The sequence below is a fragment of the Triticum dicoccoides genome, chromosome 1A, assembly GCF_002162155.2.
Source record: "Triticum dicoccoides isolate Atlit2015 ecotype Zavitan chromosome 1A, WEW_v2.0, whole genome shotgun sequence".
NCBI lineage: Eukaryota > Viridiplantae > Streptophyta > Magnoliopsida > Poales > Poaceae > Triticum > Triticum dicoccoides.
This window is the reverse complement of record NC_041380.1, coordinates 463,010,607-463,021,633: the sequence shown is the minus strand read 5'-3', so window position 1 is coordinate 463,021,633 and position 11,027 is coordinate 463,010,607. Positions and strand designations below refer to the sequence as shown.

At 45.8% G+C, this 11,027-nt stretch overlaps 2 protein-coding genes across 2 annotated transcripts; both read right to left on the bottom strand.

Annotated features, from left to right (window-relative positions):
- Positions 1-3,023: 3,023 nt before the first annotated feature.
- On the bottom strand, positions 3,024-4,905 carry LOC119279041 (WAT1-related protein At5g07050-like). Its single transcript, XM_037560463.1, has 4 exons — positions 4,149-4,905; positions 3,895-4,053; positions 3,642-3,793; positions 3,024-3,552 (listed from the first exon to the last, which is right to left on the bottom strand). The coding sequence occupies exons 1-4, from the start codon at positions 4,785-4,787 to the stop codon at positions 3,291-3,293; spliced, it is 1,212 nt and encodes a 403-aa protein (XP_037416360.1). The 5' UTR covers positions 4,788-4,905; the 3' UTR covers positions 3,024-3,290.
- Positions 4,906-6,318: 1,413 nt separating this feature from the next.
- On the bottom strand, positions 6,319-9,590 carry LOC119353735 (protein FAR1-RELATED SEQUENCE 5-like). The gene is made up of 5 exons (XM_037620394.1): positions 9,248-9,590; positions 7,436-9,058; positions 6,902-7,356; positions 6,746-6,823; positions 6,319-6,655 (listed from the first exon to the last, which is right to left on the bottom strand). Exons 1-5 carry the CDS (start codon positions 9,588-9,590, stop codon positions 6,608-6,610), a joined length of 2,547 nt encoding a protein of 848 aa, XP_037476291.1. The 3' UTR covers positions 6,319-6,607.
- Positions 9,591-11,027: the final 1,437 nt, after the last annotated feature.

Genomic DNA, 11,027 nt, shown 5'->3' with positions numbered 1-11,027 from the left:
CGTGTAGGTCTTGAACCATACTGCAACACACATGATGTAACAAAGTTCAGGTTTATTTCACACCAGCGGCAAACTAAAGTTCAAATGTAACATAACAACTAGTTCACACCATAGTTCAGGTATAACATGAAAATAAAACCAATAGGGAGTCTGCTGCCACTTCACATAGAACTACTGGTGATGAATACCGAGTCAGATGAGCAGAAAATCGGTGATCTCATTGCCTCGGGTGCCCGAGAAGTCGATGGTGGCGTTAATATCGACAAATACTCAACAGAAAGTGCTTTATATGTTAGTTAAAGCACTGAGCATAAGCTGTTCTGGTAATTTTTCGCAAAGTTAAATCACGAGGGTTCCTGATGTTACTTGGCGTGTTAAAAATCGGGTGTTGGTTAAAGTACAAAAGTTCCACCAATTATGACAATTTGTTTCTATCCTTGGTTGAATGTTGGCCTGGTCATCTATGAATCTCTTCTTTTATTGGCTCCGGGTGATACGGATACCTCAATTATAGACGGGGCCACAATTTTTTGCACCTCTGAACCTGTGCTGGAGCTTATGATACACCAGACATACATGCTGTTTAGAGCACCCATGATGCCTGTTTACAACATATCAAGATATCAAGATAGGATTTTTTGTGGCGTGTAGGTCTTGAACCATACTGCAACACACATGATGTAACAAAGTTCAGGTTTATTTCACACCAGCGGCAAACTAAAGTTCAAATGTAACATAACAACTAGTTCACACCATAGTTCAGGTATAACATGGAAATAAAACCAATAGGGAGTCTGCTGCCACTTCACATAGAACTACTGGTGATGAATACCGAGTCAGATGAGCAGAAAATCGGTGATCTCATTGCCTCGGGTGCCCGAGAAGTCGATGGTGGCGTTAATATCGACAAATACTCAACAGAAAGTGCTTTACATGTTAGTTAAAGCACTGAGCATAAGCTGTTCTGGTAATTTTTCGCAAAGTTAAATCACGAGGGTTCCTGATGTTACTTGGCGTGTTAAAAATCGGGTGTTGGTTAAAGTACAAAAGTTCCACCAATTATGACAATTTGTTTCTATCCTTGGTTGAATGTTGGCCTGGTCATCTATGAATCTCTTCTTTTATTGGCTCCGGGTGATACGGATACCTCAATTATAGACGGGGCCACAATTTTTTGCACCTCTGAACCTGTGCTGGAGCTTATGATACACCAGACATACATGCTGTTTAGAGCACCCATGATGCCTGTTTACAACATATCAAGATATCAAGAGACAAAAACCAAGAAGGCGATTCGTGTTTATGGGTATTGTATATTTTGCAATTTGAAGGGTGACATTGTTTAGCCTCTGGCATATCACCATCTGATGATTCGCTGTTATTTTTATGCCCATGCTGTATCATTTTCTGGTTTGGAACAAGGTATCTTAGTAAGATCACGGCCTACACTCTTTATTCTGTTAGCATAATTCTGCCCCTGTTTTTAGCATTCTGCTGAGGTTACCTACTTGCCATACAGTGAGTTTCATTGGTTTTCGGAGATTAAGCGAATTGTTGCGTGTGGGCTGAGTGTAGAAACACTAATTTTATGAGTGTGGTTGGCTTTATGCTAAGCATTGCTTCTCTACACATAGAAGGCTTTCGGTTATTCCAAGACGTCGACAGATGTTCGGTGGGAGCACTTTCCCTGGCTGATTACAGGGGGGTAAGCTCAGAGACTCGCTAATCGTCTACTCGTAAAACCAACTGGAGCAAGCATCTTACACGCTAAGCAGTCAGATAAGTCACAAGCGTGCGTTTTTTGGTGCTGTCCTAGCTGAAAAAAGGAGCTAATAAAGCAGAATTGCAATTTGAAACGTATCTTGCATGTGTAGGCATAGCTAATGCGTTTTCAAACAATTTGAGCACGCATTTTTTTGTCGTCTTGCAATGTCTTCCCAAGACGCTATGTCGATCGATTATGACACTTTGCGTGATTAAAAACTTGCCATTATATGTACTGTTATTGTTGCTGTTCTTCTTCTTCTCCAGGTAATGATCGGTCTGAAAACATGATTAACTGGATCCAGGACAAGGAGTGATATGTACCCATCACCTTGGACAATTTGCAGCGCGAAACGTGTTTTTCGGTTTCCAAGTAGCCAGTGATATAGAATCCATTAACTTGCATTGGCACATCTCAGTCTCATCTGCAACTTGTTATTCCCCCTAAGGCAATGGAAGCCAGGGAGGTGGAGGGAGTTCCCTCCGAGAGCTCGTCGATCGACCGGGTCCATCATGCCGTGCCCAGGATTGACACCGCGAAAAGACGGAGCATGAGAAAGGTGGTGGAGGAGGAGGAGGCAGGCAGGCAGGGGGCACATGATTCAGATAACTGTTCTTGTTCCTGGCCCCGGGGCTTTGGGGCACCAACTTGCTCGGGGATGGGACCTCGGATTCGAATCTTTATTCCCGGCTAAAAGAGATCCATGCTGGTTTAAGACTTGACACTGAATCTTTGCGAGTGCGCGCTAGGTAGGATTCCATGCTTTTCTTTTCTGGGGGAATGTTTATTCCTAGCTCCTTCCAGCTCTCATCACTTGTTAATAACACTGATTCTTTAAGGCCATAGTTGCCAATTACTTAAGACAGAGGGTTCTTGGAATCACTAGCACAAACATCACATGTATGGTGGGAGCATTATCTTAATTAACCTCTCAAGATGCAATGGGGGCAAAGTTGCTGAATAATGTAAGATACATATGGCTATGCGCCAACCGCCGCATCCGAGCGGTACGTAGCGAAAACGCACATTTGACAAATATATAGAATTGAAAAGATATGGAAAATGCAGAAAGAGATATGGTTATTTCTCTTTCAGAGTTTGAGGAGTGCTGCCTGCCTGCCTGCCCACAAATCCCACGTCCAATCAATCATGTGAGCCCAAAGACTATGATTCCTTTTGTGCACTAGGCGCGGGGTTAGGAAGCAGGATAGCCTGACATGATCAAGCACTTTCCTCATATAGGATTGGAAGAGCTAGCTGAGGTATAGCATAATCATGGCTCATATGTCATAATTGACTTCTGAAGGGGGTAGCTGATACAAGAGATGCAGATAGATAAGACAGGCTTTCACAGAAAAGCATGGGCTTAATTAGCTAGAGACGTTACAAAGCTCTCCCTCACAGCATATGTTTTACCAGATCACCACCAGTAGCTGTACTCTTACTGTTACTACCACCACTGCTCAGAGCACTAGACGACCACACCACCACAGCATCAAGATCCACCCATCTCTTGCTCCAGCGATCAGTTCTCGTCGTCGCGCTGCATGCCGGCTTCCCCGGCGGCGGCCGGCACCGAGATGGTGACCGCCTTGCCGTTGGCCTGGGCCTTCTCCAGCTCCACCTCGTCCAGCTCCACCATGTCCATGATCCTGCCGTTGCCCTCCACGCCCTTGATCGCCACGGGGATCTCCGTCGCCTCGATCTCCTTCTTCTCCACGTCCTCCTTGTGCTTCCCCCAGAGCACCGAGTAGAGCCCGGCCACGATCAGCACGGACCCGATGATCCTGGTAACCAGAAACGGCAATAATAATGTAACTGACTGTTGCTCTATCTTGTCTCTCATGCATGGAGATGAGGATTGAGATGCACGTACCCTCCGAGGTAGATGTTCTCGGCGAGGATGAAGGAGCCCATGATGGCCACCACGATCATCATGAGCGGGCTGAAGGCCGAGGCGAAGACGGGGCCCCTGCTCTGGATCACCAGCCCTTGCACGTAGTAGGCAATGCTCGACGTCACGATACCCTGCACACATACATATTCACAGAGATTCATGGTGAGTACCATCCCATGTTTAATTATTGTCTCGATCTGATGGGGGTGCTTGCATGGTCTGTGAGGCTTACGGCGTATGCTGCGGCGAGGAGGTTCATGTCAAAGCCGATCTTCCAGACGTCGGTGGTGTGCTCCATGGCCAAGGTGACCACGATGGCCTGCAGGGTGCCCACGAAGCAGATGAGCGTCGTCAGGGTCAGCGGCGCGTTGTACCTCGTCAGCGTCGGGCCCTGCATGCACCAAGCACTAGCTGTTAGGATTTTCAGTTCATGCATGCATGGTCACATGGACGGGAGGCCGGGAAGCGAGCTAGGTATATATAGACCTGGAGGATGAAGAGGGAGGCCCATGCGAGGGTGGCGATGATGAGGAATATGGAGCCCTTGAACCAGTCCTTGGCGGCGGCGGCGGCGTCCTGGTGCGGGCCGGGGAGGTGGGCGTGCCTGGACCAGATCATCTCCACGGCGCGGCCCTTGTAGAGCGTCATGAGCATGGCGCCGGCCACGGTGACGAGCGTGCCGGCCACCTTGGCCATGCACCTGGGCTTCTTGAGGTCCACCTTCTCCATCCGGAAGATGACGGCCATGACGAAGGTCATGGCGGGGAGCATGTTGCTCATGGCGCAGGAGAAGGTGGGCGAGGTGTACTTGAGGCCGGCGTAGTAGAAGTTCTGGTCGATGACGGGGCCCATGAGGGCGAGGAGGAAGATGTTGAGGAGGACGAGGGGGGTCATCCGCGGGCGGGCCTTGCCGCGCTCCAGGAAGAGCGCGAAGGGCGCGATGGAGAGGGTGGCGAAGGCGTGGCGGTACACCACCAGCACGTAGTGGCTCATGCCGTGGTTCAGCGACACCTTGGTGATCACGTTCATCCCGGCGTACCCGAACTGCAGCGAGATCATCGCCACGTACGGCTTGCACCGCTGCATCAGCGTCTCCCCCTCGCCGCCGCCCTGCTGCATCGCCATTGCTGGCTGGCTGGCTGGGTACGTGAAGTGCTGGCGGGGAGTGGAGTGGAGTCGAGGAGTGGTGTGGTGTGCCCGTTGCTCCTTCGCCTGAGGAATGGCAAGCGGCGCGGGCTCGTATTTATAGCCGTTCGCCGGGCCGCCGTGGGGGCCAGAGCTTACGTAGGTGGCGGGGCCGGCGCCGGTCGGCGGCTTCGCTCGCTGCATGGGATGCTAGCTCTTATTCCCACACTGGTGTGAGTGCTCGCGTGCCACTGGTGTGTTGTGAATAGCTAGTTGTTTGCTACTGTGCTTGAATGGAAGAAGATGGATCGGGTTGATCGGGTGAACTTATCCATATTTTTGAAACGGAATGAACTTATCCATATGCAACTCCGTGTAGCCTGCGTCGGCTGCCTCTGCTCCAAACTTCTAATCACATGTGCATTTCTCTGCTTCGCTTTTTGCTAAGTATGCCGGGCACAATTTTTTCGTTTGCAAAATAATTATCTGATCTAGTAATAACGGTACAGAAAACCCAATCGGTAACAAAAATTGGGTCGGGCTCTCCTGCAGGGTTCCCAGCACGCATTATCGTGCAGGGCCAACGGGTGGCCGACACCTGTCCTGGTAGGACCCCACCACTTAATAAAACGTTTTTCTTTTCTTAATTTATTGAAACCAGTTTTTCTTTGCCTTATCCCGGCGTACCGCTGCTGCCACTCCCTCTTCCACAGCCACTCATTCCACTGTGAGGGAGGATTCCGACCGAGAAATCCACCGTTCAGGTCCGTCGCCGGCGGCAAGACCGGAGCTGTATAGCGCCGTCCGTCTCTGACGCGCTTCGCCGCCCGGAGCTGTCACGGTTAGCGCCACCCGTCTCCGGCGCGATTCGCCGCCAGGAGCCACGGGGTGCGAAGGCAGTAAGACAGGAATCGCCGTCGCTCACCTCCGGCATGCTGCGCGGCCTGGAGCCGTTGTCTTGGCTGGAGGCAAGATGGGATCCGTCGCGGCTAGCTCTGCTCGCCTAAGGCGCGCTGCGCCACGCCCGGCCGTGGACTTGGCCGGCAGCAAAACGGGGCCGTCGCGGCTAGTGTCGCTCGCCTTCGGCACACCCAAGGCCAGCCCAAGGTTGTGGCTGACCCGCTCCCTGTGAGGTGGTGGCACGGTGGAATTGCAGCGCGTGCAGCCGGTGGCTGAGATTCCGCGGGAGGTCGCGCCGTCACAGTGGAAGATGCGAACTCGATGCAAACTCAACAGGCAAAGGTGAGAGATGATTCGCTGCTTCATCTACCTTTGTGCTAGTACGTAATTACCTCTCAGCTATATACGTACGCAAGCTATTACTAGTAGCAATGTACTAGCTCTGTACTAGTAGCTAGCTATGTACTGAACTCTGAAGTATGCAAGCTATCTACTCTCCTCTGCTTTTCAGTCATACAGTACAGGGGAAATCACAAATTGGTGAAAGCACCTTTTAATGAATTTAGTGCCTATAAGACCACATTTAACTGGAAAATAAACCTCAGTTACATGTCTAACATATCATAAGGAATAACCAACAACTAATTCATATTCATGTATATATTTTTATTTGAGCATAAACCGTTGTGCATCTAACATTAAAAGGAATGGTAAGATAAATTATTACATCTCAAGAGAACTGTCTTGTAGAGCAATCCTGAGATACAAAGTTTACATAGAGCTATTTAAAAGTGTTTATCTTGTATGTGACTTGATTGGCTACCCAAGACCTGGAAGAACAAAGCAATGATTTCTTATGAGATATAAACTTCAATTGGGAATATGACTTGTAAGTGAACAATACCTGAATTGGCAGCTGGTCATTTTTGAGATGTTGGCCATCCTGAGTCTGATAACATTTGGGAACTCTAGATACAATGTTGATTCAAAAGTCAATACAAGGGAATGATATGTGCATGTTCATTTTAATTTTTAGCGATTAACTAATAAAATTCTACCTGACTTGGTTGAGTGCTAGTTGGCGGCTGGTGATTATGAGATGTTGGCCATCCCGAGTCCGATGACACCACAGAAGTCTACATGTAGTGTTAATCAAAAAGTAAATGACCCGTGCATGCTTGTCTTAATTTTAACTATTAACTGAATAAATATACCTGACTCGGTTGAATGCTATGATAGAAATATGGTTGTTGTGGTCGCAAGCCAAGTAACTGTTGAAAACTAGTAGTGTCTGTCTGCGATAGCGGAGCAGGCAAGCCATGATGTAATACTTGCAAATTATAGTTCTCAGGTCCTGGTACTAATGTCGTAGTACCCGGCAGTACATGCAAATTATAATTATGTGCATGTGGTAATGGGGAAACAACTTGTGGTACCGAAGGCATAGCGGGCGGAAATACTTGCAGATTATAGTTCGCAACATTTGGTAGTGGAGGCATAGCATGCTGCAATACTTGCAAATTGTAATTGGCAGCATTCGGTAGTGGAGGCATAGCATGCTGTACTACTTGCAAATTATAGTTCTCATTTGATATGTTGAAGCTAGGATTTGGTCTAGATGATGCAGAAGCACAATCACCACTCTTATTCTTGCATGTTGTTCCTTGACCTATTTGCAAAAAAATGTTAGATCTATTTCAATAACATGACCAGATATTTATGTAGCTATTTCTTGTGGAATACCATACCTTTCTTATTACGTTTATTCTTATTATTCAGCTCCAGTCCAGATTTAATCCTCTTGTTGCTATTTCCTTGTTCTTTTCTCTTTATTCCCTGTACTGTGACTACATTCTCAAGGTTGCATTCAACTGGTTGCTTCTCTGTGACTACATTCTCGATGTTGCATTCAACTGGTTGCTTCTCTGCTTGTTCATGATTCGGTGATATATCTTTTGATTGATTTCCATGTAAAATTTGGTCCACCTTTTCCATTAGTTCAATTGACATAGTCTGCAGTAGTGCATATGCTTCTTTGTTTGCTGCTGCTTTGCTCAAAATGTTATTGTAAGTGCGGCATAATGATCCATACTGCCTAGCTAGCATAACTCTTATATCTTCATCATCACTACACTTTTGAATTGCCTGTGAGGGCCCTGATTTTGCTCGCTTTGTCCATCTTTTCAAGATATATTCTGGTGCCAACTCCTTTATATTGTTGTGGTCCAACACCTTTAATGCATGACGACACAATACTCCAACAAATTCAAACTTTTTGCATGAGCATGAAACTTTTGATCCATTGGGATCAAATTTCACAGTATGACTATTTTGGCTAGCTGAATGGGTAACCTTGAATTCAGAAATAGAGCCAGTACGACCACTCTCGTACACACAATATCCCATTACCATGTCAAATTCTCCTTTAAATGTCTCAAACATAGCAGGTGTATATACTTTCGATGTTTGTGTAAGCATCGGCACATAAGGCACCTTTGGTGATGTTTGACTCGCATAGAGATCACTTTCCACTTCAGCATACCTTCTATCATCCACAGCCCTCTCATAGTGCTTGAAGAAATCTAATAAATCAAGGCGAACATGCAGGTATCGTTTCAATAGTGCATTGATACTCTCGCTTCTTTGTGTGAATATCATATCTGCACAAAAGGTTTGTCGACCATAAACCAAAGCCCACTTCTCCTTGTTCTGGAATAATCTATGTAGCCAGTCATTATCTTCCAAATTATATTTCACTAGCATATCATTCCAACCTGTTAGGAATTCATCAACTTCTTCAAAATCATAAACACACTTGCCAAAATCTTTCTTAAATGTCTTGGAACCTTGGAAAACATGACTCAAATGTTTTGCAGCGTTCTGATACATGTGCCACACACATAGACGATGTGTTGAGTTAGTAAAAACCTTGCCAATGGCACTAATAATGGCAGCACACTGATCGGTCAATATTGTCTTTGGTTCTTTTCCTGACATGGCCCTTTTGAATGTTTCAAACAACCATTCAAACGTCTCAGATGTTTCATCATACAATAATGCAGCTCCAAAAACCACTGTTTGTTTATGATGGTTGACACCAACAAAAGGGGCAAATGGTCTGCCATAACTATTTGTCTTAAAGGTTGTGTCAAAGCATACCACGTCACCAAAGTAGTGATAATCTAATATTGATCTTGCATCTGCCCAGAATATATTGGTTATCATCTCATCTTCATCTACTTGTATAGCATAAAAAAATGAAGGATTTTCCATCTGCTTGTCCTGTAGGTATTGAAGAATGGCACCTGTGTCTCCTTCTTGGATTGACTGCATCCGCTTTGATCGGAGATAATTTTTATAATCCTTTTGACCAAAGCTGAGGGCAGGCCTGGCGCAGTGGTGAAGTCCTCCCCACTTGTGCCAAGAGGTCCTGGGTTCGAACCAGCCTCTCTGCATTGCACTTTGCAGGGGTAAGACTAGGTTCCTATAATCCCTCCCCAGACCCCACCTTGTGTGGGAGCTTCTATGCACTGGGTCTGTCCTTTTTTTGTCCTTTTGACCAAAGCTAAGACATCGCCTACCCCCTGCTTGTCTACTCATCACTTCATGACCAGATTTTGGTCTAATACCTGAATCATTCAATATGTCAATCTGGGCCTTCTGAGCTTCTGTAATTCTTCTTTGGGATCGCAGTAGATGGGCTTTGCTTGGAGTTACGAGTTCATGATTGTGAGCATCCTCAAAGCTGCTTACAACATACTTTCCATTACCACTTATTTTGATGGTCATCTCTGCCATACACCCAACTCTTGTATCTGCTCGCTTCCGCTGGCATTGTTCCTTGCTCTTGTCCTTGAAACCTGCCTTTGAGCATATAAATTTCTTTGTTGGAATAACATTCATTGAGGATTTATCATGCCAAAATTTCCGGACACTGAAACCAACATGTCCTGCATATGCATTATAAAACTCATATGCTATATCATCATTCTCAAATTCCATTCCTATCTCTGGTTTTAACCTTTTGCTGTAATCGTCATCAGTGTTTTGACCTGCCTCTCCCACATCTGTGGTGTCATGATCTACACAACATAAAAAATATCATATACTAATTAGTTCACGGATGACGCATGGAGTAAAAGATAACACGATATTCAGTCCTGGTTTTAGTGAAACCTGAAAAGCCCTTATAGATAGAACAATGCTTTTTGGAAAACGACACATGGTATTCACGGGAGCGTTAGAAACATATTGATCTTTTTCTTTGATACAGTAATCTATATCATTAGAGTCAGCAAAAAGAGAATATGTCAAAGGAGAAATCTCAGGCAGTAAAATTTACGCAACATCGTAGGAGTAATCATCACTAACAGAATTATAATGCAATTCGAAGGATTAATTTGCATGTGTTTCAAAGAAACAGGGCTACGAAAGATGAAGTACTGGGAGTAATTTGCATGTCATACATTCAACTCTTTGTTTATTTGTTTCTTTCAATCTTATCAGCTTCGTATGATCAAGTGTGTTGACAATCTGTACATTACAGGCGCAAGAACATACCTACGGACAATGAAGTGGCAGGAGCTCCGTCCATGCTGAAGAACACCGTAGATGTTGATCCACAGAGAGGACAATTTCCTATCAATCTTGATCTATTCTCCTTTGATCCGGGGGCAACAACAATGGAATAGATTGGTATGAGAAAGGATGGATGAAGTCACGAAGAGATTTTGGCGGCAATCTGGTGTTAGGCGGGAGATAAACCTGTCGTTTTGCTGATTTTTTAGAGCCTAACTGCAATTAGAGAGATACGCTGGGTTGTTTAAGTGGTGGGGTCCTACCAGGACAGGTGTCGACCACCCATTGGCCCTGCACCATAATGCATGCTGGGAACCCTGCAGGAGAGCCCGACCCACAAAAATTACACCAACATCCATGGAGTCCGGAAGGGATTGCGGCAACAGATCAAGACGATGCACGGACGAACAACCGACCATGACCACTACAAATAGCCGTCTGTCCAACAAGGAGAGCATAGCTCGGGCGATTATTGTTAGGATGTGTTTGGTACAACCAAAGGTAACGGGACTGGTAATGGAATCAGGTAGCGGTGGGATCACGGCGTAATAGGAGGATTTGCTTTTCTGTTTGTTTCATGCATGTAAAGGTATCAAGTTACAGAGCTAACAAGATCTGCTGTGTAATCAGATTGCAAAAAAACAAAAAAAATCTCACAGAATCGAAGCCAAGAACAAGCTAACATGATCTTGACGACAATTAACTAGAGCAATAAACAAATCATGGAGAGGGATTTGGCCAGTTTACGAGCAGATCGGGTGT

Bases quoted from the DNA above. Each gene is read 5' to 3' on its own strand.
- LOC119279041 (XM_037560463.1), bottom strand. From the start codon at position 4,787: ATGGCGATGCAGCAGGGCGGCGGCGAGGGGGAGACGCTGATGCAGCGG. The intron at 4,054-4,148 runs GTCTATATATAC...TGGTGCATGCAG, and splicing joins CCTCCCTCTTCATCCTCCAG to GGCCCGACGCTGACGAGGTA. The intron at 3,553-3,641 runs GTACGTGCATCT...TCTGGTTACCAG, and splicing joins GAGAACATCTACCTCGGAGG to GATCATCGGGTCCGTGCTGA.
- LOC119353735 (XM_037620394.1), bottom strand. From the start codon at position 9,590: ATGAATGTTATTCCAACAAAGAAATTTATATGCTCAAAGGCAGGTTTC. The intron at 9,059-9,247 runs GTCAAAAGGACA...CCCTCAGCTTTG, and splicing joins TAGGCGATGTCTTAGCTTTG to GTCAAAAGGATTATAAAAAT. The intron at 7,357-7,435 runs GTATGGTATTCC...TTTTGCAAATAG, and splicing joins GAATAAACGTAATAAGAAAG to GTCAAGGAACAACATGCAAG.